The 27354-nt window shown below is 47.3% G+C and overlaps 1 protein-coding gene across 6 annotated transcripts in view; it reads left to right on the top strand.

Moving 5' to 3' along the window:
• The window catches only part of SDK1 (sidekick cell adhesion molecule 1), a 536293-nt gene extending 522057 nt beyond the window's left edge, over nt 1-14236 (top strand). For 4 of the 6 annotated variants that reach the window (XM_048493601.1, XM_048493596.1, XM_048493598.1 and 1 more), the window contains 3 exons: nt 1967-2138; nt 4788-4917; nt 12635-14236. In XM_048493601.1, the coding sequence (XP_048349558.1) occupies nt 1967-2138; nt 4788-4917; nt 12635-12907 (575 nt within the window). In that variant the 3' untranslated portion in view covers nt 12908-14236. The remainder of the gene's footprint in view (nt 1-1966; nt 2139-4787; nt 4918-12634) is intronic. The other 2 variants (XM_048493599.1, XM_048493597.1) reach the window with 1 other exon arrangement.
• Nucleotides 14237-27354: the final 13118 nt, after the last annotated feature.

Here is a 27354-nt window from a genome sequence, read left to right as displayed (position 1 = left end):
TTCTGTCCAGGATATTCTGATGGGGTCCAATCAGGTCACAGAAGTCCGTGAAAGGATGCTACCTTCACTGACTCCAGTGGTCATAGCAGAGTTACAAGAAGCATATAACACTGTTTAGGATTCCACTGTGGATCCCCCAAATACAGTTTATATGTTTAGGATTGCACTGCTGGTCTTGGATCCCAAGTGTGCTATCTGGCCCTTACGCGCCTGAGCGAATAGTACGCTGGGTATAAGATCTGTCGAATGAGCTTGGCACGCCCTTGCCCTGTCTTCACCTTTAACAGTGACGCGTAGGAATGAATGTGTTTTGCTGCGGATTTCGGATGCCGCCCTTCCACTTGAACCAGTCCAGAATTTGTATCTTGTTCTTCCCCAGACTCTTTTATCTAGCTGCTGGCATCCTTCTTTCAAACTGCTGAAGCAGCCATCCTGTCCCCTACACCTCACAGCCTGATCTCTTCCTTGCCACGGGGATCCGGTTCTCCGCCCTCAGCCCTGCAATAATCCTGACCACAGAAGCAGAGGCAGAAATACATCACAAAAACTCACTGTGTTTGGCCTCGCATCTCTGGCTATGGATGTGAATGGGTTGGGACTCAAAGGTGTGTCACGAAACCCCTGCAAGGGGGTGGCTGGTTGGCCACCCTAACAGCCACCCTTGCCCTTTCCATTGGTCTCTGTTCTATCTTGGAAACCAAGGTCTCTCCCTGGAAATGGTATCCAGGGTCATACATTAGCCAATATTGTTTTGTCACTGCATTTACATGTTGGTAATGTAAAATATGTCCTGATGGTCTTGAGAGTGAGTGAGGACCTGGGGAAGGGGGAGGGGATTAGGAGTCACAGAGAAGGAGAAGAGTTTGGATTTATAGCCCACCGTTCTCTCCTGTAAGGAGATTCAACGTGGCTTACAAGTTTCTTTCCCTTCCTCTCCCCACGACAGACACCTTGTGAGGCAGGTAGGACTGAGAGAGTTCAGAGGGAACTGTGACTAGCCCAAGGTCACCCAGCAGGAATGTAGGAGTGCGGAAACAAACCTGGTTCACCAGATAAGCCTCTGCCACTCAGGTGGAGGGGGAGTGGGGAATCAAACCCAGTTCAGAGAAGGAGAGGATGGTCAAAGGCTGGAACATCATCTCTGTATGCAGAGGCTGTGAATGTCGAAATGCCACTTGCTTGGGATTCGCAGTGGGAACAGCTGCACCCTTTGTGCAATGTCTGTTGGTTTCTCAAAAACGTGTGGTTGGGGTGTGTGTGTGTAGAAAATGGAATGTTGAGCCCAGTGGGTTCTGAAGTCATGGTTTGCTAGGGGGCCAAAGAACCGAAATCCACAATCCTGGATGGGTGACCAGACCAAGTACATTTGAACTTGTGAGTCACCAAAGGCTGGGAACTGCTGCCTCAGGGTACTGTCCTATTCCTGCTTGAACAAGGAACCCCCCCCCCCCCACACACACACACACACACACAAACACATTGAACCTGGGGAAGGTTTTTGGGTCAGGCCTCACAGCTGTACTTCTAAAACCTTCTCGCTCGGGAACAAATCCCTCTGAAATCAATGCGGCTTTCCTTGCAAGAAAATATAAATAAGCCCAGCACTGTGATCTTCTCTGTATTCTCAGGGTGTATAGGGGGCCAAGCTGCTAATCCGGGGTGGGAGAGCATCAGGGGACTTAATCTTGTTTCCTTTAAATGTTGTTGTAGACTCCTCAGCCTGATTTTTTAAAAAATCCATATGTGGCCAGCAAGCTTGCCTTCCTCCTTCCCACACACCAGAAAAATAACAGGAGCGGGGGAATACTAGCTGTGGCCATTTGCTGAGAAATGCTGATAAAATGTGTTGCTTTGGTTGTGCCGCACTGTTCCTGTGACACACCGTGTTGCAGAAATAAGATGGATCTCGTGATGAAAGGAGGACGATTTATCTGAACATGGCGGTTCTCTCTCTGTCTCCACGCAGAGCCAGGGCAGGGCTTTTGCCTGCGTTCATTCTGTCGCCGTTTGTCCCCAGGAAAAAATGTCTCCAACATGGAGGAGTCTGTCAACCTGGATAACGGGGGCTTCACGGCCCTGGAGCTCAATAGCCGGCACCTCAACGTCAAAAACACTTTCTCCAAGAAGAACGGGACGAGGTAAGAAGGCGCCGGCCGGCCGGCCCTGTTCTGTGTCGTGCTGGGAGAGGTGGCCGTCGGCACTTAGAAACTAGCCAAACACAACACTGGCATGCAAAGAATCTGCAGAAAGCCCCCGTGGTAATCTTACTATCAAGTGGTGTGTTTTGATGTGCTTGTTTATTCCGATTTCTAACCCATCCAAGACTAGGGACAGTTTACAAAAAGGCTTATTAAAACATCTCTCCAGAACAAACTACAACAGGCTGAAACAGCAACGTATCTTTGGACAAGGACAGCCATTGCTTGGGACCTTCACTCTGAAAGAGTAAACCTGTTTTATAGAGCAGTTAGAAGAACCAAAGCTGCAGGGGAGATGGTTTGGTCAACATCTTGGGCCCCTTGGGGCAAAGTCAGGATTTTTCAAGAAATAACAAAAATATAAATTGGGGATAGTTGGGCTTTTTGGAACTCAACCAGTTAAAGCACCTTGTTCTTTTATACAAGTCAGAAGTGCGCCTCGTACGGCAATCCCCACCACCCCAAATAAACAGAACATAAAAGTCACCCAAAAAGATTCCAGCCTGGAATATCAGCTCCTAATTGGTAAAGCTAGGACTCTCTGTTCTCCCTTTTACTTTGATACCCTACCTGGGAAATGTAGGACAGCCGATTACCTAACGTACTGTTTGACCCCAAGCTGAGATGGGCAAACACCAGAGCAAGAACCAACACATTTCTTCTCGCTATATCTCCTGAGAGAGTTATGACATCTTTACACCAGATGCTTTACACCAATGCGCACATTGCCCAACCTCTGTAGAGCCATTAGAGCATATTCTGCTTGCTTGCCTAAAATTTACAGATTTTAGACCTAGCTTTTTTCTGAAGGCTCCAACTTTGGCAGGTCTTGTCTCTCCAAATTTCAAACTGAACTATCTCCTGAATAATCATGACCCCGAGATACTGGAAATGGTGGCCAATTTCCTGGTTAATACCCTGAAATAATTGTCTGGGCTTTCCTCCTTGTATTAATGATGTCTGTATATTCCTGATAGTTTTTTTTTTCTTTTTACCAGTTGTATTATTCTGTTAAACCCTATCTGGCGCATACTATACATTTTCTTTTCTGATGCCTAATAAAGGTCTAGTTTGAGTCTGATAGCCTGGTTGCTTGGCAGTAGTACAGCTAGACCCAAGTCTGGTGACTTTGCAAAACTTTCTGTATGCTTGTAATTCCCTGCTTCCCAAGCAGTGAGACGTCCCATGGATTCTTGACATGTTTGCTTTTTAGCTACAAGGTGTTCCCAGATGTAGGCCAAGGAGGGACTTTGGCAAACCAGTGGGCCTGCCCCCTTAAAGATCCTTTGAGAGAGAAATCCTGGCACTCCACGCTCATCCAGCTCACACCTTGATTACAGTCCATCTCAAACTCCATTCCATCACAATCATCCTCGCTCCTTACACCAGCTGTCTGCAGACCTTCTCCTCTCCTGACTGTTGTCTCTGACTGTTAGTAGCCCTTTAAACAAACACTGTTAGAATCATAGAGTTGGAAGAGACACCAAAGGCCATCAGGTCCAACCCACTGCCATGCAGGAATACACAATCAAAGCACTCCTGATAGACGGCCATCCAGCCTCTCTTTAAAAACCTCCAAAGAAGGAGACTCTACCACATTTCTAGGTAGTGCATTCCACTGTTGAACAGCCCTTACTGTCAGGAGGTTTTTCCTGCTTTTAGGTGGAATCTCTTTTCCTCTTCACCTTGAACCCATGACTCTTGATCCTAGTCTCTGGAGCTGCAGAAAACAAGCTTGCTCCCTCCCCAACATGACATCTCTTCAAATATCTAAACATGGCTATCATGTCACCTCTTCACCTTCTCTTCACCAAAGTAAGCATCCCCAGCTCGCTAAGTATCTCTTCATAGGGCATGAATTTCCAGACCTTTGACCATTTTGGTTGCCCTCCTCTGGACCCGTTCCAGCTTCCTGAATTGCGGTGCTGAGAACTGCACACAATTTTCCAGGTGAGGTCTAACCAATGCAGAATAGAGAGGTACAGTTACATCCCTCGATCTAGACCTGGATGAAATCCCAGTAGCACCTGAGAGACCCACAAGTTTTGCGGGGTACAAACTTTCGAGAATCCAAGCTTTGGAAAATCAAAGCTTTCCGTAGCCAAGAGCTTTGAAAACCGTGTTAGTCTCTCAGGTGCCACTGGACTTGAATCAATCTCTTCGACCGCAGACCAGCACGGCTCACCTCTGAAACCATCCGACCCTCCGTCTGTGCTTCAGACAGCAACCTTACGATAATATAGAAAACCCAGTGAACCGTGAAGAAGAAAAATATTTCAGCTTCTTTTTTTTACCTTCTGCTTTGCATCTGGTGTGTTTATTAGTCTCGAGGTATTTAAACTTCTCCTTGCTAGTAGGAAGGTTAGAAAATGCACGTTTGCAAAAATGAGTTGTGTGGATTTGGGTTTTTCTTCCCCTCGCAGCCAGGGTTTACAAGTATCTTGTAAAAAGAAGAGCTGAACTGCAAATACCTCTGAGGGCTTGGGTTTTTTTCTCTCCTACATATAAAAAAAGATTACAGTACAAGTGTTCCCTCTGATAAAACGAAGCAGCAGCAACATTCCTCGTTTAATTTTTCTTTACCCGCAGATCCCCTCCTCGCCCGAGCCCCGGAGGATTACACTATTCTGACGAGGACATCTGTAACAAGTATAATGGAGCAGTGCTGACGGAAAGCGTGGCCCTCAGTGAGAAGCCTTTGGATGGGTCAGAATCAGAGGTGAGCATAACGGCAGGCAATGCCACATGGTTCACGGGAGCACCTAGCCAGGAGGTCAGTGGCTGACGCTGAGTGCATATCACAGTTCCTTCCGTCTTTATTTCAGACTTCTTTTTTTAACTTTTGCAAATGTAGCTGCCAAGATGGAGAGCCAGTGTGGTGTAGTGGTTAAGAGCAGGTGCAGTCTAATCTGGAGAACCGGGTTTGATTCCCTGCTCTGCCACTTGAGCTGTGGAGTCTTATCTGGGGAACCAGATGTGTTTCCACACTCCTACATTTCTGCTAGGTGACCTTGGGCTAGTCCCAGTTCTCTCAGAGCTCTCTCAGCCCCACCTACCTCACAAGGTGTCTGTTGTGGGGGGAGGAAGGGAAAGGAGCTTGTAAGCCACCTTGAGTCTCCTTTCAGGAGAGAAAGGGGGGATATAAATCCAAACTCTTCTTTATCATAGAGGAGAATGGCATGGGGAGATGGAGGGGGAATTTTTCCTCTTCCGTCCCTGCTGTTTTCTTGTAGAAAAAAGCCAGTCTTAAAGACGCAACTCAAGGGTGGTTCTTCCAATGAGAGAAGGGCATACTGAGTTGTCTCCATCCCATCACCTGGTCCAAAAGTCTAAAGCAGATGAGTCACCCAAGAAAATCCGCAGTTGGTTTGCTACCGCTTTCTGCGTAATTGTGCCCAGACTGTCAGATTACAGACAGGGTTATAATTGGTCATATCATTTTTCTGTAGGGATTTTTTTTTTTTTGAGCAGCGGGTCGATTATCACCTCTTTGAAATTAGAAGTGACCTTTTCCCTGCTTGAGCCCTAGAGAGCCTTTTCTAGCTAGTTGGAACGGTGGCCTAACATGGCATCTTCAAACATTTTAATCTCCAAGCTCCGACTCTCCACAGCGGTCTGCTTCCTTCCCTGACTCCAATCCATTTTTGGGGGGAACCTGTGTAACACAATATTATCTTGAAAGCCTCATATTGTCAAGCCAGCTGACCCCCTCCCCTCCGCAAACAATGCACGGGTGCATCTCTGCATCTGAAATGCCACGCCACAGCCAGACGGCAAATACAATCCATCACAGTGAATGTCAGAGACATGTTGATTAGAGGAACTCTCCTCCTGCTCCCCGGCTCTTCAGCTCCCACCTTGAAACTCTTAAAGAGAAAGCCCTGACAGGTCAGGCCGTTGCCAGCTCCGCTTGACCCCTCTCCGCTTCGAGATTTAATTTGAAAAGTTCTTCTTGTCACAGAACTGACCCGAATATAACGTGGGGTCTGTGGCTTCCAGGATGACGTGTCTTCCTGTGCTTCTGTTACCAGCGATGTTCAGAAGAGCAGCCCCTTTTATCAATAGCTGCTCTCAGCTCTCGGAGGAAAGATGTGGCTGGTTTGATTTTTCAGCTCATCCTCCCACCTGAATTAGGTCAATATTCCCACGTTTTAGAGGAAACTGCATTTGGTGCTGGGGACAGGGCGTTAAATCTCCAGACACGCAAGTTAGCTGCATAAAGTAACTGTGTGTATGTGTGTGTGTGTGGATCAGGGCCACAGTGGTAAGGGGGGGGGGGGGCATGGGTTAACTTGACCCTCCCTGGATCCCTCTGTAGTGTTCTTTCTGTCCCAATGGGACAAAAGACAAGCCCAACACATTTTTTTCCTCCTCAAACCAGACTTGAGGCAGATCATATGGGCCAATTTGCAACCAGGAAGACAGCACAAGCAACAGTGTTTTCTGCAGCTCTGTTTTGTGTGTGAATGTGAGGGGGGCACAGGAATATCTAGGGAAAATGTAGCCCATTGCAAAATCTGAGTTTTCCTTCCCTCCCCCTTCCCCCATATGGGCCGCCGTCCTCCCTCACCACAACCAAACTTTTTTTGCACCAGGTCATCAGGGAAGGAGGAGGGGGGCGATTTTCCGCCCCCCACGTGATTAAAGAACTGCAGCCCGAGGACATTTGGCCCCAAACGTCCCCCTGGGCGGTATGCCCCTGGAGGAGGGGGTGTCATTTATGGATGTCCAGCATCACATGTCCTTTGGCTTTAAGAAAGAGAAACTGGGATCACATCGTGTGTCCGCCATCAAGTCGAAGCTGACTCATTGATGACCTCACAGGTTTTTCAAGGCAAAAGATGTTTGGGGGTGGTTTGCCATTGGGGTGGGCTGAGAGAGTTCGGAGAGAACCGTGACTGGCCCAAGGCCACCCAGCAAGCTTTGTGTGGAGGAGGGGGGAATCGAACCCTGGTTCTCCAGATTAGAGTCTGCCACTCTTTAAGTACTACACCACACTGGCTTCCCTTGGATTGCATTACACTTGCCATATTGAGAGAAGCATCACTTTTCCTGTTGAGATTCTTTTCCTCAACATCTGCCCATGCCCACGTCCTCCCTGCTGCTTGAGCTGCGGAGGCTTATCTGAGGAATTCAGATTAGCCTGTACGCTCCAACACAGGCCAGCTAGGTGACCTTGAGCGAGTCACAGTTCTTCGGCGCTCTCTCAGCCCCACCACCTCACAGGGTGTCTGTTGTGGGGAGGGGAAGGGAAAGGAGTTTGAAAGCCTGTTTGAGTCTCCTACAGGAGAGAAAGGGGGGAATATAAATCCAACTTCTTCTCGGGGTTGAAACAGAAGATACAAGAGTGGAAATATTTCAGAAGCATAGCTGTGGAAGAAGCCTGTAGCATAAAACACCTCAGTGACTTTTCCTGAAATGATTCTGTACACAGAAAGCTTGGCGGGGGGGGGGGGGGGGGTCATCTGTCCATCTTAGTTCACATTATTTCATTGCCAGCCTGTTGGTCATCTGGGCGAGCCAATAGCAAACCCAGAATAATAGGCACGATTTAGACTTGCGCAGGGCAGGCGTGCGGAAAGGGGAATGTTTGTTTTTGAGCTGCAGCAGCCCTGACAAAATCTGACTGGGCAACGGAAAAGAAAGCAGCGGACCCTGAAATATTGTAAGCTCGACTCTTTCAGGGGAAGAAGAAGAAGCATCCAAGGGTGAAGCACAGTCCGCCGAAGGGACTGGGGAGGAGGTGGCCGCGTCGGGGTCCGCACCGTATCTGCCAGGCTCCCCTCTGCGATATCTGCCTTTCACCTCCTCTTAATTACCTGGAGCAGCCTGCCACTTTGCAGGCGCCCTGTGACCCATTCGCTAGGGAAAGCCACGTCTCTCGTGATGTGCTCACATTATCTTGAGAATTACATCCGCAGCGGCTCCGCTCCTCTCTCCGTGACAGCCAGGTATTAAACCTGCCATTAGCAGGGTGCGCTGGGCATAAATATGGATTCAGCCACGCTCCTTTTTTTTTTTTGCGTGATTCACGTCAGCCAGCTCTGCACGCCGGCTTCTGATAGCACATAATGGCCGTCTCCTGCCTGGGGCCACCTGTGTACGTAGACAGAGATCACGAGAGTCTATCCGGGCACTTCTTACTCCGTTTTCATTGCCCTTGATGTCACAGCATGTGCAGCCCAGGCGCTTCTGAACGCAGGGAATTGACGCTTTAGGCGCAAAGGCAAAGACTCTTCAGGTGGAAAGCAAGTCTAGCATCCACGTTCCTTTATGACCTTTGATTGCCGGTCATTCTTTACTGGGTCTTGTTTCTGCTGGTTAGGATTCAGGGGTAATTAGTAATGCACCCCCCAACAGAGGTAGCTGGATTGGCTGCCCGTTCTTGTGATCATCCCAGGAAAAGGGTTTTGGTATGGCATGGCTTTATTTAAAAGAAGAAGAAGGAGAAGAGTTTGGATTTATATCCCCCCCCCCTCTCTCCTGTAAGGAGACTCAAAAGGGCTTACAAACACCTTTCCCTTCCCATCCACCATCACAACAAACACCCTGTGAGGTAGGTGGGGCTGAGAGAGCTCAGAAGAACTGTGACTAGCCCAAGGTCACCCAGCTGGCGTGTGTTGGAGTGCACAAGCTAATCTGGTTCCCCTGATAAGCCTCCACAGCTCAAGTGGCAGAGTGAGAAATCAAACCCGGTTCCTGCAGATTAGAGTGCGCCTGCTCTTAACCACTACACCACGCTGGCTCAAACTTATTCTCTTCTCCTGATTTGGGCTGGGCTGTCCTCCACAGCTGCAGCAGTGATGAGTTGTGCTTCCCCTAAAACTTTCCGTCACTATCTCAAGGAGGAACACACCATGCCAGCCGCTACCCTTCTCATTTTTCTGGCTCAGCCCCATGCTCGGAAGAGCCCTAGGTCAGGGATTCCTCGTCTGGTTGAGCCCGCGGTCACTTTTGAAATTTTGAGAATGGGGAGGAGGCGCCGTTCCAAAATGGCTGCCAGGCGAGCAACTCGTGGGTACCCCCTTGTTTATTGCTGTACTTGTGGTGTATAACCAATCTGGAGGGAAGAGGCTGAACTGGGCAGCAGGATGCAGACGAACGGTACAAGATGACTTTTCAGGCAGATAAAGAGATAGTACCTATTTATATTGCAGACTTTTTGAAGGAACTTGGATATATACGGGCCTCAGCCCTCCACTGCTAGTTATAACTAAGAGTATACCGCTCCTTCCTTCTCAACCATTGTCAAAGAAATCTGACAGGCACAACTGTTTTCAAATTCCCTGTAATGCTGGCTTTAAAACTAAATTAGCCCCCCAGTCCCGAAGTTGCCCACTAACAGCGTTTGTTTCTTTCATCTCACCAATAAAATGCTTTAAATTGTCAGGCATTTTCTCTGCTTTTCTTCTGGCTTCTGCAAGCTCGGGCGCACCTTGGCTTGTCAATTTCTAATCTAACGGTGCGTCCAATCAAACGCCGGGCTGCTGCTGTTGCCTCGGCAACCAGCCGGCAGCCGCGGCAAAGGACCTGCCACGCAGCGGAGAAGAAAAATGGCCCTGCAGCATTTCCATTCCATCAATAGTTTTGAATCATTAAAAATAACATGGCCACTCTAAAACGTAACCCTGTCGTAGAGGCAATTTGAGTAATAATGGGAGGAGGGCGGGAGGGAACTGCTTGGAGTGTCTCGGGGTAGTCTGCAGCTGCCTGGTGCCACGGGGAGCGATTGCTAACCCACCCAGCACTGCATTCTCGTGTTCACACACTGCAAGGAAAGCCTGGCGTGTTTTGTCATCCTAATGTCTGGGTTGTACCTTCCTAACTCTGTCTATTGGCTGCTGGACCTACTGTTGTTCTTCTGGTGGCCGTGAACAGGCCATGTTTTAGGAGAAGTAGAGTGACCAACTATGGATTGAGAAATTCCTGAAGATTCAGGTGTTGGACCCTAAGGAAGGTGGTGTCAGGGTCTGTTACTCCAGTCATCAAACGAAACTCAAGAAGGGTTCAAGAGCTTTATTGGAACCGTGTCAGCCCAAGGCTCAGATTGCCAAAACTAAAGTTTGGCTCTCTGACCTCGGTATACACCTGTAAATTACAGAAAGGTTCAACCCATCACCCCCCCCCTCGCATTCCCATAATATCAACATTTGAAAGGACGGTGGGAACAGAGGCATTGCTTGGGGCAGACAGTGCACTCCCTCAGAGAAAGGCAGATAAGAATGAATGTTCAAGCTCTCTTCACTAGTCCAATACAAAACCTTTATTGTCATAACAAGGTAAAATACAGATGGACACAGATAGAAGTACAGGATTTAGAAAGGATATGGTTGCTATCTATATCCAGTTGTAGTGTCAAAAATTGCAGTTGGTTTACATAAGCAGTTTGGTAGCATAGCATAAGCTTTATCACTAGTTACATGAAAGCAGGGGGAGGCCTCCATAGCCTCGGGCGATGATAATGGCAGAGTCATCTGTGACCTTGGAGTGGATGTACGAGATGCCAGGCTGAGAATGGCTCAGGCATGACAGGTGGTAGAAGAAGAATTTGGATTTATATCCCTCCTTTCTCACCTGTAAGGAGACTCAAAGGGGCTTACAATCTCCTTTCCCTTCCCCCCACCCAACAACAAACACCCTGTGAGGTGGGTGGGGCTGAGAGAGCTCTGAAGAACCGTGACTAGCCCAAGGTCACCTAGCAGAAATGTAGGAGTGTGGAAACACATCTCGTTCCCCAGATAAGTCTCCACAGCTCAAGTGGCAGAACGGGGAACCAAACCTGGTTCTCCAGATTAGAGTGCACCTGCTCTTAACCACTACACCACACTGGTGTTGGAGGGGAGGAGTGACCTCAGCAGGGCATATTGCCAAAGCAGCCATTTTCTCCAAGGGGAGTTATTCTGTGTTGTCTGGTGACAAGTTGTCATTCCAGGAGAGCTCCACTTGAGTACACACAAAGCACCTTATACTGAATCAGACTGTTGGCCCATGAGAGTCAGTATTGACTGGCAGCAGCATTCCAGGCTGAGGTCTTCTCAACCAATGCCTGGCCTTTTCAGCTGGAGATGCCAGGGGTTGAACCTAGGACCTTCCGCACACCACCGAGCCACAGACCCTCCCCAAAAGCTTTTTAAACCAGCATGACTGGGATGAGCTGATAAGCCTTCTTGTGGTGGAAGGCGCTATCAAGTTGCAGCCAACTTTTGGCAACCCTGCAGGTTTTTCCCAAGCCCAAGATTAGCACATTATCCTTTCTCGGCACACCAACCCTGGTGTTCCCCGGTGGTCTCCCATCCGAGTACTAGCCAGGGTCAACCCTGCCTCCGTTCCTATACTGAATGAGATCAGGCTAGCATGGACCAGCCACACAGTGGTGGAATTCAGATAATTTAACAACAGGTTGTTTGCAAGCACCATTTTAGCAACTGGTTCTGCCGAAGTGGTGCGAACCGGCTGAATCCCACCACTGCATTCACATCAGGGTAATGTGTTAGTCAGCAACCCTACAGAAACCTTAATCCAGTGATGCCTAGTGTAGGACTCCATGTGCTGTGGTGTCTGGCTGTGCGCGCCCACTTCTTCAATCTTGGGCATGAAATCCCAAAGCCCTTGAATGGTGAAAGAAAGGGGGGGGGGATGGCGATTCAGTGAATCCTACCAGCAGATTGACAAGCAAAGTGCTGCGCTTCTCCACAGTGCCCAACCACTGTATGCTGCCTGCATGGCAGCAGTGGCGTAGTGGTTAACAGCAGGGGTACTCTAATCTGGAGGAACCGGGTTCGATTCCCCGCTCTGCTGCCTGAGCTGCGGAGGCTTCTCTGGGGAATTCAGATTAGCGTGTGCTCTCCAACACACGCCAGCTGGGTGTCCTTGGGCTAGTCACAGCTCTATGGAGCTCTCTCAGCCCCACCTACCTCACAGGGTGTTTATTGTGCGGGGGGAAGGGGAAGGAGTTTGTCAGCCCCTTTGAGTCTCCTGTAGGAGAGAAAGGGGGGATACAAATCCAACTCTTCTTCTTCACAGTGCAGGCATCCTTATTTTCCTGAGCTTGGAAACTTCTGCTTGTTGGCTTGGCAAGGAATAATCTAGGTACTTTGGAAGTGGAATTTGGAAGTCCTTTGGAAGTGGAATTAAACAGCATCTTTCATTTCTGCTGCCACCAGTTAGCTCTTCCCCCAAACCAAACAGGACTGGAACTGATGGGTACAGATTATAAGGAAGGAGGCTTTGGTTAAATACCAGGAGAATCTTCCTTTCTGTAAGACCTATTCAACTTTGGAAGAGCCCGTGGCCCTTCACTCAGGATTTTCTAAAAAGGGGGAGACTATAATTTTGCATCCTTACAATGAGCAGTGGGGTTGGGTTCTAAGGACAGCAGTGGAAAATAACATCCGCATCATAAAGTTCTTAGCAGGCCTTTATTTTTCTCCCGGCAGGCGACTGATTCGGACTACGAAGATGAACTGCCAAAGCACTCGTTCGTGGGCCATTACATGAGCGACCCCACCTACTACAACTCGTGGAAACGCCAGCCGAAAGGCGCCAAGCACCCGGTGCCGTACAGGTACGAGGAGTGCGTGGCGGGCGAGGCAGAGCCTTATTTCCAGACTGTTGTCACGACACAGAGCTCGGGAGGGGTTTACACCCCGGCTGGGCAGGCCGCCCCAGGCTCACGGACTCCAGTGACAGGTTTCTCCTCTTTCGTCTGACACGAAGAGAACAACAACAGACGCACCACTAAGACAACCTGCCAAGCCGGGAACAGCCGCCACCGCCCAATCCGAAGACTGTACGCTTGTTAGATGCAGTGAACTGTGGCTAAATTTCTCTTATCAGGGTAGAATGGATGTAAATGTGAATGTGTATTTTTCCCCCCAAGACAATCAACTCTTTAATCACACGGAGCGAACTGGGAGAACTTGCTTTTATTTTATTTTTTTCTACAAAAAAAAAGGAAGAAAAAAAACACACACCGCTCACGAACGCTCCGAGAACTGACACTTGTAACCGTTGGACCGTTGGCGGAATATGATTTAAAGGAGTGTTTTTGTTCTTTTCTCTCTTTTTTTAAGACACGAAAAATGCTTTTGTAACACTGATTTGGAAAGCAGCTGTTATTGGTTTTTTTTCCCCTGCCTCGCTTCTCCTTTTCCTTCCCGAGCGAGGAGACGAATCCCACACCTGTGGATAGGTAGTGCTGTTACGATGCAAGCAGAGGCGAAAGAGGGCATTCTCTCAAGAAGACCCTTCCCTCGCCATTTCATCCCCCTCAGAAGAAAAACACGAAGTGTGTGTCTGTGCCGGCGGGGGGGCAGGGGAGACGTTTAAAGAACGGTTGTCTAGCTCCATTTCCCCTTCTCCTTGCTTCATCTACCTTTCCACCACCAGCCGAATCGCTTTGTCTGAACGTCCTGTCTCTCCTCACGCCTGCGAGGTTCACCACTGGTCGTTTTTGATCAAACCATCTCTTGCCTTCGTTTCTGTTCTGTTCCAGCGAAGCTTGTTGTGTTCCTTAAAAGAAAAAACAATCCCCCCCACTCCGGGGGGTACCTGTAAGACGAGTCGGCTCAAAAGCGCTGTGGATGGCGTTTGGGTTGAAGCAGTTGGGGGGCATTTTGCTCTTATCAAGCCTTCTCTGAGTCCTCCCTTTGTAGATTGCATGTGCCAATGTCCATTGTAAATCCAAAAGAAACACACACACACACACATCAACACACACGCTCACACAAGGCAGCCAAGCAAAAAGAGGGCCTTTTGAACAAACGTGACATTTAGGAACTGGTGGGGGGGCCTCGCCGGTTGAACATCCCTTATTTGGTTTTCAAAGGTGTCCTTCCACACAGAAGAAACCAATAAACCTCCCCCTGCCGCCACCACCTCCTCATGTCCGCCACACTATGCTGTTCTGCGGCTCCGGGGTTTTTGGTTTTTTTTAAAAAATGTTCATGTTGTTAACACCAAAACAGTTTGGTTTTTTTAAAAAATGTATATTTTTAATGATTTCTTTTTTTTTAAATACAAAGACACATCATACGCTGGTGGGTGAGCTTTTCTTTGGTCTCCGTGGGCGCCTTGCCCATGATGGTTCGGCCGTCAGGATGAGAGGCGCAGCGCCGAGCTTCGAAATGACACGCAAACTGTTTTGCAAGCCTCAGGGTCACAAATTACCTCATGTACTTTTCTGCCAGCTCTCTCTCTCTCTCTCTCTCTCTTTCTCTGTGTACTGCGGCTTCAGTGCCTCAGACAAGCCATTTTCTCTTCTCTGTTGGTTGCCCTGTCTTTGACCCGCAAGGAGGCAGGATGGCTCCTTTCTACCACGACCCATTATCTTTACCACTGGCTGTTCTGTTTGAAGGCGAAGCCATGAGCTGTGTGACCGAGGCATGAAGCCGAAGAGCCCGCCGTAATGCATGCTTTCTGAGCGGGCGTGCAGCCATAAAAGCCGACCTTGTGTGAACATCCTCTCTGAACAGATAGCAGAGTGCCGCTAGCCGGGAGACGAGGTAGGAATTGCTGTTATGATTCTCTTGTTCCCTATAAAAACTGCTCGCAAGGCTGAGTGGGTCATTTTGTCCATGTCCACTCAAGCGCCGGTAAGAACCGGGGTTAATAAGGCCACGTTGGTGCCTGGTTCTTTTTTTCCCGAACCAAAGATTAATCTCAGTATTGAGAAAAAGTTTGCACTTCTAAACAAGCGCCCCATTTTGTCGCAGACACAAGTTGGAAAGCTGCTGTGTTCAGCCTCCATTTTGGAAAGGTCTGGCGTGTCCTTCAGAGTCCTCCAGAGATGCCTTCTTCTTCTTGTGTGTTTCCAGAACAAAATATATCAGGTATTTGGTGGCCTCCTTTTGTTCGGGAAGCAAAGCAAACACCTGGGTTCAAGCCCCAACTTGGAAAATTAATCTGGCTTGGGAAATTCAGCCATCACTGAATGTTAGCCTGCCCTACCTCAAAGGGCTGATGTGGGGAGAAACGGAGGAAGGGGGAGGGCCTCCAGGTCCTTGGAAGTAGACGTGGGGTAGAAGTTGGGCAACAGAGTTTCTCAACAGCTGAAACCGTCCTCGCTCAATGTGTGCGGACGGCCGTGCATTCCATAGTGCTAACATTTCTAGGTTCCAGAACTGATTGCATAAGACTCTTCAATGAAGGGTGAACTTTGACTTTGTAGAATTTGCAGTTTCTACACACGCACGCACACACACACACACACACACACACACACACACACACACACAGGATTTGAAGAACAAGCCTCAATGTATTGTATTGCACCATTTATATCTTTGCAAATTCAAACATCTAGGTTCGGACGTACATGAGATTTTCAATCATTCTAAGATAAGGCATGGTTGAAAAGAACTGTTCTTCTGTGAGCAGAAACAAAGGGCTTACCAGCGGAAATGCTTGCTTCTAGTTCATTGGACTTAACCAGATGAGGGACCTGATGAGAACCAGGGAAAGTGGTTCTTGCCTACTTATGTAGCTGAAATAAACATGACTTCATAAGCCACCCCATAGCATTCGAAGGAACACATTCATTTGTATCCTGTGTCTTAGTGGGTAGTTCAATCCAGGTACAGTTGACGTTTTCCATGTCAAAGTGGGTTATCATTAGAAAAAATGGCACATTATTGTATACACCATGCATTTGGAGATCGGTGAGTAACCGGATAGTTCATTGGTCCTCAAGGGGTTGAGGGGACTTTCCCAAGGCCTCTCGCACGAAATCTGGCAAGTGCATGATACGAAAACTTGCTTGGCTCTGTCCAAAGCCCATCTCTTCTACCATTTTGTCACTTCATGACAACCAGCCAATGATAACTTGGCAACTTTTAATGATGGTAGTGATTGCCCTGCCTTATTTGGCCATGGATTCTAGTACCCAGAGATGGATTGCTTCTGACCAGGGAGGTCCCACAGAGGCAAGTCTGTGATGAGCCGATCTCCTCAATTTGACATGGTGAAGGGATGCCAAAAACCAGGCTGAACTTGGAGACCCAAGAGGCATAGAGCTAAAAGTGGTTCTGCTAACAGAAGTCTTTGTCTCACTTTTCTTAGGGCTAGATAGTTCGGAGAGAATGCCTCACAAAAGAAAACGGGTCTGAACAGCCACCAATTCCCCTAAGCGTGAATCTGTAATGGAACGAGGCTGTTCTTCTGTCCTGAGAGCATTTACCAACAGTAAGAAGAATTGGCTTTATAAAATGTTCCCTCTACCCCTTTTGCTCCTCAAATGGAAGATATCAGGGGTGATTCTTTTAAGACTCGTTGACACTAACGGAGTAATTTCTGCTCTCCCAAACCACATCCATCTCCATAATCGTGTTTTTATTGGCTGTGTTTATTCAGTTACCACCGAGTCCAGAGAGGCTGGGCAATTCAGAAGCACAGAATTGGATATTCTCAAGATGCGGGAATCGAATTATGCCGCCTTCTCTTCATTATCATATATTAGGCGCTTGAGAAGGCCGGGCCTCAGACCAGTTGGCTGAGCTTAGGAACTAGCGATAACAATAGGATTAATAGCGGATTTTTAAAATTATTTACCAGGGGTGTAGAATAAATTGCTAGAGCTGGTAAAAAAAAAAGTACTTTCCACTACAGCTAAAAGCTCTGGGCGTCATAATCTTGTCGGAATCACACCTTTTAAAAGCGCTGCACCTTTTTCATAACCTTTTATCCGGCGGGGCGGTCTGGTACAAATAGCCTATCTCAGGTCGGATGAGTGATCGTTTATATCTAGCAATCCATCAACATTCACTTTCCACTCCTTTATTTGGATCACTCACAGAATTTCTCTGTACTAGTAAAACAAAAACCACCTCCCTCCATTCCAAGCCTTATCCACAATAGCTATAAGAAACAACTCCAAAGAATCTGTATCAAATAATGTAGAAGAAGAGGAAGAGTGTGGATGTAGAAGAAGAGGAAGAGAAGAAAAGGAAGAGAAACAAAACCTGGTTGAGCAGATTAGAGTCAGCCGCTCATGTGGAGGAGTGGGGAATCAAACCCGGTTCTCCAGATTAGGATCCACTGTTCTTAACCACTACACCAGGGTTCCACTATGAAAGATTTGGTAGCTCCCAGAATGAGCTAATTCTGCTTTGCCCAAACTCCAGAAAGGAATGCTGAGTGCGGAACACATTCTACAGTCTAGCCTGGAATGATCTGGAAATGGGGGTCGGCTGGCATGGTCTCAGGAGCAGCAGTGGCGTAGTGGTTAAGAGCAGGTGTACTCTAATCTGAACCAGGTCTGATTCCCCACTCTGCCGCTTCAGCTGTGGAGGCTTATCTGGGGAATCCAGATTAGCCTGTGCACTCCCACACAGGCCACATGGGTGACCTTGGGCAAGTCACAGCTTTTCAGAGCTCTCTCAGCACCACCTACCTCACAGGGTGTTTGTTGTGAGGGGGGGAGGGCAAGGAGTTTGTAAGCCCCTTTGAGTCTCCTACAGGAGAGAAAGGGGGGATATAAATCCAGACTCTTCTTCTTCAATATGGGGAGGGGTTTTGGCTCAGAAGACAGAGCATCGACTTGGCGTGCAGAAAGTCCCAGGTTCAATTCCCAGCACCTCTAGTAAGAAGGCTTTGGTAGAAGGGGAGGGGAAAGACCCTAGCTTGAAGCTTTGGAGAGCCACTGGTTTGATTCAGTGTCAGACACACATATCGTTCACATGATGCCAACATGTAGGTTCAGAAGTGTCCACTGTGTTATGGGGTTGATGCCATTGTTCCAGAAACCTTCTGGACCAACCGATCTTCTGAAAATCTTCTGAGCTAGGTTTCTGCTTCACAAGCGGAAATATGCGCGATGTTGTGGAACTTGTTTGGAGTTTAGGGATTCTCTTCTCACAGCAGTTCTTCTTATAAGTTCTAAAAGTGGAGCACACGGGCATCTAAAGGACTAAGAAGATAACTCAGGAGTTTCTTCGTATCCCCAGAAAAACGTAGAGCAAATAAAAGATAGCTACTGCTGCCCAGGATTACCAGGAAATCATATCTGTTTGCAGCCAGACACAAAATGTGCAATTCCAAGGGAAAAAATTGCAGTTCCCAAAGAACAGTTGAGCAGTTGCAAAAATCACGTGTCCTGTATTGTGCTGCTGTATTCCCAGTTGTGAGGATTTTGCTAAGCAGCAATGCATGTGTGCGTACATAAGGAAAACACACAGGTGTGTTGTACGGGCATGGCCTAGGTGTGTGAATAGCAATCGAACACCACTGTGTTCCAAATTTTCATTTTAAACTTAAAAAGGCTTCTCCTTTGTTGCTGAATAAGGATTCCAACAACGTGTAACAGTAAGCCCTTTGCCCATCTGAATTGGGGTTTGTGTTCTACTCCAGATGTCAAAATACTGTAAGATGGGAAATATGTGGTATAACTTCCTGTAGAGGTAATGAATGAAAGGAAGAGACCCACACAGGCCGAGTTGAGTCAGTATGCTCACAGCCCTGTGAGGGAGTTGGTTTATGGAGGCATCTCTACTTGACCACCACAACTTTGCATGATCGCAGCAACCTTTTGTCTTCATGGAGGTCACAAAGAGAGAGGAAACATCTCTTCTGCTCCAATCCTGCCTTAGTCCTGGCTTTGGTTGTGTACTGCGCTTCCCTCCCTTAATTCCAGGTTAATGCATTCCTAAAATGAATTTTGAAATATAGCAGCATGAGGTGGAAGCTCTCAGTGGGACCCCACCCAAGAAATCAGAAACGCTGCCCAAAAATGCAGGTGGGCCTGTCAAGATGCGCGGTCTCTCACCAATGCATGGGAGTGCATGCGCGTCAATAAAAACCAATACAAAGCATCCTGATGAATATCATAGATCATGTCAGGACTTTTGTCTTTCTTGGCAGCGTCTTATCCATGCACATCTAAGCTACAGTTGCAATGCACAAATGGAAAATTGAATGTTGTTCAGATTGACATAGGATGGGCTGTGTGCAAAACTGGGAAACAACTAGAGTAGAACAACGGAGGATTCCTCTTTCATCGATTCCTCTTTGGATAGAAGACCGGGTTGTTTGGACTCTGGGGGAGCATTTGGATAAGGAGAGTGTGGGAAGCATTCCTAGCTGATGTGTAGCTGAGCCTACGGCATTCTGCACAGAACTGTGAAATGGGGAGGAACCTGCTAGATCGACTAGCCCAATTTTAAACAGACTATCTCACAGACGAGGATATGTAAGCACTGTCAAATTTCAACCCACTTATGGCAACCCCAGCAAGGGGCTTTCAAGGCAAGTGAGAAGCAGAGGTGATTTGCAATTGCCTTCCTCTGCAGAGCCTTCCTTGGTGGCCTCCCTCCCAAGCCCTAACCTTGCTCAGCTTCCTGAATCTGCCGCCTTCTCTCCCAGAATATTTTATATGCTAAAATCTTCCATGTCAGATGCCTCTTTGCGTTTTATTTTTGAGGCCAAATGCCTCATTTCTTGAAACCTGCAAACAGCAGAAATCTAGAGGGCCTCTTGCCAAACACCACCATAAATCCTAACCCAGTCGCTCATTATGGGACAAATCTGCATATGCGTAAATCCATCTGTCATCTGCCAAAAATAAAAGGACCGTCCCTGGTACAATTACAAGGGTAACCGTGTCCCTCTTCTCCAGATTCTGCTCCCTAGTAGACTTCCTGTTTATTCTGCTCAGGGGCTCTGGCACCTTTCCGCCAGGAGAGCTCTTTTAATTTGTCACCTCTGCAATGACGAGAAGTTGGGGAATTGCTGACGACGGCCCAGCAGAGGGCACTGCTGTGCCGTGGCCATAACTGGACGAAGATGACTGGCGATTTTCATTCTACGCCGTTAGATGCACACCTAACAAATTAGGTCTAAGAAGGGGGGGGGGAGTGAAAGGTAGCTATGGAAGGAAGGACTTGAGCGTTAAGATGCAATCTGGAGGCAAGGAAGTTCAGCTCTGGAAAAAAGAGACAGGTAGAATCCAGGGATACAGTTTTCCCAGACTGTGTACAGATATGAGTGATAGGTGGAGGAATCTTACCTTTAAATGCTGTCTCATCCATTCGATGCTTGTAAAATTAGTGAAAGGCTTCAGCCACAAACTTCTTCTTTTTCCTATATGCAAAGATTTTCCCCCTATGAAGGTGCCTACATCTACAGCCTGAATGTCCCCAATCCACTTGACTCCCGTGGGCTGAGTCTCTAAGTTGGGTGGATTGTATTTTTCCCCCCAAAGGAAGACTCTTTGTTTTTATTTTTTGTACCCAAAGCAGGAGAGGGGAAAGATTATCCTTCCTTAACACTGAATTTGGCACCCGTGGCATTTCTCACCTTGAGTGCTAATTTTATTACTTTCCCAGTCCTACCTGTAAGAGTTAATGACAGTATTTATCATGGCTTTCCCTGCGGAAAGCAGACCGGGCTGATTTTGTGACATGCAGAAGAAGTCCCATTCATTATTTCTTGGCTACTTACAAATTGCTCCAGGCTGATTTGAGGAACTGGAAGATAAATCATGCAAATTGGGCGTATTTGCATAAACACACACGCTCTCACACGCAATTTATGCAGCCACCCAATTAGCTTTGGGAGAAGGGCTTCTGCTTGTTTTCAGTTCGGAGTGTACAGAGTACAGGATAAAGAGTAAATATGTGTGACCAAAATAAAGGTTATGTGACCCATACAAAAATGCAGACACATGACAACAGTTGTGTAAGCATAGTGAACACTGGGCTAAGCTGGGTCTTGTAGGTGGTTAAAGATCCCACTGAAACACACTCCCAAGTCAGCATAATGTGTTAATCCCCCCTTTTTGGCTAGTTGTGTGAATGTCAAAATGCCTAAATGAACAAAGGGCACATTTACACTGGAAAATTGGACCTGGGGGTGGAGGGGGGGGCCCTCTAGTTTGGAAGTGTGTACCAGGGGCCACAAGAAACTGGAGCCAACTAGAAATCATTAGTACTAGTCATACATTTTTTTGGTTGCTGTTTTTTAAAAAAAAATATGCTTTTTTCTAGACTCCACAAATTAAGGCGCTGCAGCTATTGTTGAGGGCCCAACAGAAACCATTCAGCTCCAAAGAATCCCAGCTTCCAACGTCTTTCAGCCTTGTGAAGGTAAAAAAGTGTAGCGATCTTTAGATGTCAGATTTGCATTCTGTATGTCAGAGCTTAGCCCCGTCTCATCAGATCTTGGAAGCAAAGCAGCGTTGGCCCTATTTAGTATTTGGATGGGAGATCCAGGGTTGTCTAAAGTTTGTCTAAGGTTGTTATGCAGAGACCACCAAGGGTTGCCTAAGGTTGTTACACAGAGGCAGGCGATGGCAAACCACCTCTCAATATCTCTTGTCTTGAAAATCCTAAATCAGCTGCAACTTGATGAGGGGGGGCAGCGGGGAGTTTAAACTGAAATACCATTTGGCATTGATGCAAACTTTAGTGCGCATATAAGGTTACCACCATACATTTCTCATATAGCATGTTTGGGCGCCATGTTCTCTGTGGATTTATTACGATAATATCATGTATGAGTTAATACTGCCTTTAAAGATTACCAGTCTACCAACTGGCTACCAATCTTGATCCTCCTTGATCTGAGACTGCAAATGCCTTAGCAGACCCGGTGCTCGGGAGCAGCAGCAGCAGCAGAAGGCCCCTGCTTTCACATCCCGCCGGTGAGCTCCCCAAGGCATCTGGTGGGCCACTGTGAGTAGCAGAGTGCTGGACCAGATGGACTCTGGTCTGATCCAGCAAGGCTCTTTCTTGTGAATTGAAAGTGGATTGAAAATGCATTATTCTGCATGTGTGGAAGGGGCCAATGTCCAGCTATGTTCCAGACCCTTTGCAGCATTTTTAAATGGGCTGAATTTGGATCTGAAATGACAGCAGCGTCCACAGGTCTGATAGTGGATGCTGTAACATCTTGTCTGGCCCTCCGATAGCCAGGTGAGTATATGACTGAACTCTTCATTTAATCTTCTAAGATGTCTTTCTGCTCTTGACTCAGCCGACAGAAACATCACTTTTCAGGAATAAATTTCTTCAATTCCACCATAGTGAAGAAAGCCCTGCTTGGGGATGGGGAAATACCTCACATTTTGCCCTGGTTTCTCCTCCATCATATGTTGCTTAAAAAACCTGGTTGTGGTGTTTTGAAGGAAAACACTGTTTTGCATTATAGGAGTGCAAAAAAAGAGAGAGAAAGAGAGAGAGAGGAGTTTTTAATGGAATTTCTGCATGTCCTTGGAATTCTTTGTTCTATTCTTGACATGAAAATAAATTTCTCAGAGTCTTGCCAAACGCCATCTTCACTTAACAGCTCAGAACGATGGAAATGTAACACCGGCTGAAATTTCAGACTGTTATTTCTAGACTGTAAAATTTTATCATCCCCCATAGCTTTTCAGTACAAGCCATACTGGCCGGTCGTTTTCAGAAACAAACCAAAAAAAAATTGATCAAGCTTTAACTCGATGCTATGGCAACTGCCCTCTGCGTATATGCGCGTACGAACACACACACCATTCTTTAAAGCAGCATAATCAAACCATGTTGTATTTAGGGGTTGGATATCTTAACAAATGTTTTGTGGGCAAAGCACTTTGTACAATATCTTGATCAGTCCTAACAGCAGCCCTGAGAAGAAGGCTAGAGTTAATAGTACAAGACTGAGGCTATTACCAGTGGTTGCAATAAACACATGCAAGATCACAATAAAATGGGCCCAATCCCTAGGGAGTACACACTCGTACAGTGTTATTTCGTGCAGAGTAACTCCAGTCAAAACCTTCGATTTCCACAAACTGCACTATCAAGATCACCCACGTACTCTGGTGTCTCATGTTACAAGTCACCCAAGGCTAGTAAACAAATAAGGGACCATATTTATCTCTTGGGTCTTGCGGGGAGGACAGTTTTCATAGCAGAAGGACCAAGTCTGTAATACACACTGCACAGCCATGGCTTGGTGGAGTCAACCTAATGTAACACGGAAATCACCTTGAAAACCAAGTGCTGAAATCAAAGTCTTAACCCTGAATACCCTGATACGGGTAATTGACAAAGAGTGAGAAAAGAATTCCAGGTCCTTAGTTGGTTCAAATCCATATACCACTGGAACCACATTTCCCAGTGGAGATACAGTGGAATGCCAACTGGAGCAGAGACTTGTCTGTGTAAATGATCTGGAATTCTGTGGGCAGCAACAAATTACTTCAACTGACCACTATGATACTTTGAATCTCTCCAGAAATGTTGCTTCCTACTCTCCCCTTGCTCTGACCACAAAGCTCAAGGTAAGTTCTTGAATTCTTCATTGCCAGAGCTGAACCAACCAGATGCCCTGTTGTTATGGTACCACGACACCCCTCAGAGAAACCTACTGTGGGTAAAACAGCATTTGCACCTTTGCATTTCATCTACTCATATGAGCTGACTCAAACCTTTTGGGTAGGTTGGGCTATGAATTAACTCACACTTCATTTGAGAAATTATCATTGCATAATCTGGATGAAGCAGAAGATAATTTCACCACCGATTGCGGCTACCAGGACGCCAGAACGAACAGGCTGGTAAAGTTGATTGCCAGGGGAGATGGAATGAGAACAGACCATCAGTTGGTTTGTTTTTTAATTTCCGAAGAATATAAAAACTACTGTGCAGATTAAGGAAATTATAAGAAATCCAGACCCAATATCTATCTCATTCAACATTCTTGGCTACATCAAGACTAATTGTTCCCCTCCTCTCTTTAGAGGACAAGTAATTTCTGGTTTAAAAGCAAATCAGCAGGAACCTGGTTTCCACTATCAAAACAGAGCATAGGTTGAAGGGTTAACTCCCCTCTCTTCCGTGCACGGCCCCAAGGCAAATTAAGGGTGCACAAGCTTTCTATTTGCATTGTATGGACAGAACAAGAAACACAATATTGTCTCCTGATCAAAAAAAGGGCTCATTGGCTGATTAGGAAATTGATAGCCGTCCCCTGGAAGTTGTCTACTGCATCTGTTAATTAGAGGTATATTGCCTTTAAGCATAGAAGCTCCATTTTTAGCTCCATTTTTAGATACATCTGCCCTCTAGGAACCAGCTGAGTGCGTTTAATCAAAAGTACATTCCACAGAATTCAGTAGTTCTTGACGGCAACGTTCCAGTTTTGAGGAGAAAGGCGGGTTTATGAATGTCTGAATTAAATAAACAGCTGGGTGCTAGCAGTCAGAATCCCTTCAAACGGATGACAGGTTAAAGAGGAGTAGTTTAAAGGGCAAAGTCTTATCACGCCCTGGGCCCTGATGCAACCGGAGAAGTGATGTAAGGCTTGGCAAACGTCACCCGGCCTAGGAGAGGGGATTTCCTCGCTTTGCTCAATAACCTGGGATAATTGGCGGCTTCCTGCCCGCTTGGTCGCATCTTGTGACCAAGAAGCAGACACCGGCTGAGGCAAGAGGAGTGAAAGAGCAGCAGGGTCCTCCACTCTACAGCGTGTGATAGACAAGAACACAGGGCAGAAATAAGGAATAAGCTTCCTGTTCAGTGTGCAGGGTTACTGGACCTCAGCTTTAGACGGATCTTGCATGTTAATTCAGGAGCAGTGCGGAACAGCACGAAGAGCAGTGGTTAGTTTAGAACCTGAAAGATGGGAAGTGCTGTCAAATCTTACAGTAACCCTGTAGAGTTTTGAAGGCAAGAGGCATTCAGAGGTGTGTAACAGCCTTGGTGGACTCCCACCCAAGTGCTAACCAAGGTTGACCCTTCTTAGCTTCCAAAATCTGACGAGGCCAGACTAGCCTGGGCCATCCAAGTCTGGGTAGAACCAGAGGACCCCATTCCCCCAAATGTATTGTCTTTCACAGGCAGATTCAACTGGTTGTGGTGGGTTTTCCGGGCTGCGTGGCCATGGTCTGGTAGATCTTGTTCCTGACGTTTCGCCCGCATCTGTGGCTGGCATCTTCAGAGGTGTATCTCAGAGGGAAGTCTGTTAACACACTGTAACAGACACAGACACAGTGTGTAACAGACTTCCCTCTGTGATGCACCTCTGAAGATGCTAGCTACAGATGCAGGCGAAACGTTAGGAACAAGATCTACCAGACCACGGCCACGCAGCCCAGGAAACCCACTACATCCCCCAATTATATTTTTATTTGTTTATATATAGTCTACCTTTTCACTGAGACTGTATGTCATTCTGCATGTAAACTGTTCAAAGAACCCTCTCAGGGTATACACACACAAGGTATACACACCCACACCCACCCACACCCACACACCCACACACACACACACACACACACACACACTTATTTACTTACTTGCTTATTTATATATAACAATGATTAATTGAGAGATTTTGGGGGGCAAAGGTACATCATTTGCTTGGGTTGCACCAAAGCACCATTTACCTGAACTGTGTCTAATTATCCTCTCCCTGCTGTCAAATGGCCAGATCCAAACAACACCTTTGCCACCCGAGGGTGGGCCTGGCATTGCTCAGAGTTCCCAACCAAAATAACAACACAACACTCTTTTCTGTGGGTTAAAATTTTGGCCATAGCTAAACCGTTTTATTGACAAAGGATGAAAAGAAGCGTGAGGCGCAGCATGGGATCTGGTCTGAACACTGGGCAGCCCGAGTGCTGTCCCCCAGGGAAAACTTTCCTCCAACCCGCATGTTGGAGGAAACCGTTAACCTTGCACAGCAACCGTGAAACCCAGCTGGGCGGAGGCCACTTTCTGGGGATCCGTTTTGCACAGCACAGCGATAGTGAAACTCAGGTGGGCGACAAGCCCCTGTCTGAAGATCCAATTTACCGCTAAGGGGCGCAAGCCTCAGTAGCCCCCGGCTGGGCGTCCTGACCCACGGCTTGCTCCACCCCAAACCTCTTAAGGAGGTTCCGCCAACGAGGGTTAGCTCCGCAGCTCCCCTCACCATCAGATCTGTTCCCATGCGCAACCGCCGGCTTGCCTATGACAGCATACACATGCATTAACATTGTACAAAGGGGAGAGGTGGGTGGGAAACTCGCCACCACTCTGCTCCAGGGAGGGGCGAAGGGCTGGGTAGAAGCCTTATATAGACTCCTGGCCGCCCCTCCTGATGACGCTGACACCCATAGTGGGCCTGGCCACCGCTTGCCTTCTGCCCTTCTAAGGGGAGGCATAGCGGGGCCTCTTTGCAGTGCCCATCCCAGGCAGCAATGGCAGGCCCCGCTAATTCAGGGCCGCTCTTTCTGCTAAGCAGGAAAAAAGCCCTGTTCACCCGTTATAATGAGTTTGTAACTGTCCTTTAGGTACATACATGCAACTGTTTGTATAGAACAGAATGACCGGTTCCCATCCGATTTATTTTTATTCACTTAGTAAGTTTATGACCGGCCTTTAACTATCTTTAAGAAAGCTGCTTGGCAGTGTGCACTGGGAAATAAGGATTAAAAAGACAGACCTATACATGTCTGTGACGACATTCTGGGCTTCAGCAATCACAGATAGCAATATTGACTCCTCACTGATGCCCTGGAAGGGTTTCTTCTGCCCTTCTCACATGGGAATACATTTTCCCTCTCAGATAGAGAATTCAGGTTTTCCCCGACCCCCACTTTGTTATAGGAGTTATAATTGAATAGGAGTTTGAATAGGAGTTATCATTTGAATAGGAGTTATCATTTTTTCCTTCTGATTAAGAAACACCCCTTTCTTGGATTCTGCTGACCAGGTTACAATATTTCCCACTTCTGGAACATCTAGATTAGACTACTGTAGCATACTGCACATGGGGATTCCCTGGGAAACAGCTCCTTGTACCCGAGCTTCCTGCGTTTTGGTTCCCATTTGGTAGGATGCCCGCTGCAAGATGTCAGAGGGGATACCATGCCAGCATGGTGTAGTGGTTAAGAGCAGGTGGGTTCTAATCTGGAGAACTGGGTTTGATTCCCCACTCCTCCACCTGAGAGGCGGAGGCTTATCTGGTGAACCAGATGTGTTTCCGCACTCCTACATTCCCGCTGGGTGACCTTGGGTTAGTCACAGTTCTTTGGGACTTTCTCAGCCCCACCTGCCTCACAAGGTGTCTGTTGTGGGGAGGGGAAGGGAAAGGAGCTTGTAAGCCATCTTGAGTCTCCTTACAGGACAGAAAGGTGGGATATAAATTCAAACTCTTCTTCTTCTTCTTCTTCTTCTTCTTCTTCTTCTTCTTCTTCTTC

The sequence above is a fragment of the Sphaerodactylus townsendi genome, linkage group LG04 (assembly GCF_021028975.2).
Source record: "Sphaerodactylus townsendi isolate TG3544 linkage group LG04, MPM_Stown_v2.3, whole genome shotgun sequence".
NCBI classification, from domain to species: domain Eukaryota; kingdom Metazoa; phylum Chordata; class Lepidosauria; order Squamata; family Sphaerodactylidae; genus Sphaerodactylus; species Sphaerodactylus townsendi.
Note: the sequence above shows the minus strand (reverse complement) of the source record. Positions and strands in the feature narration are given on the sequence as shown.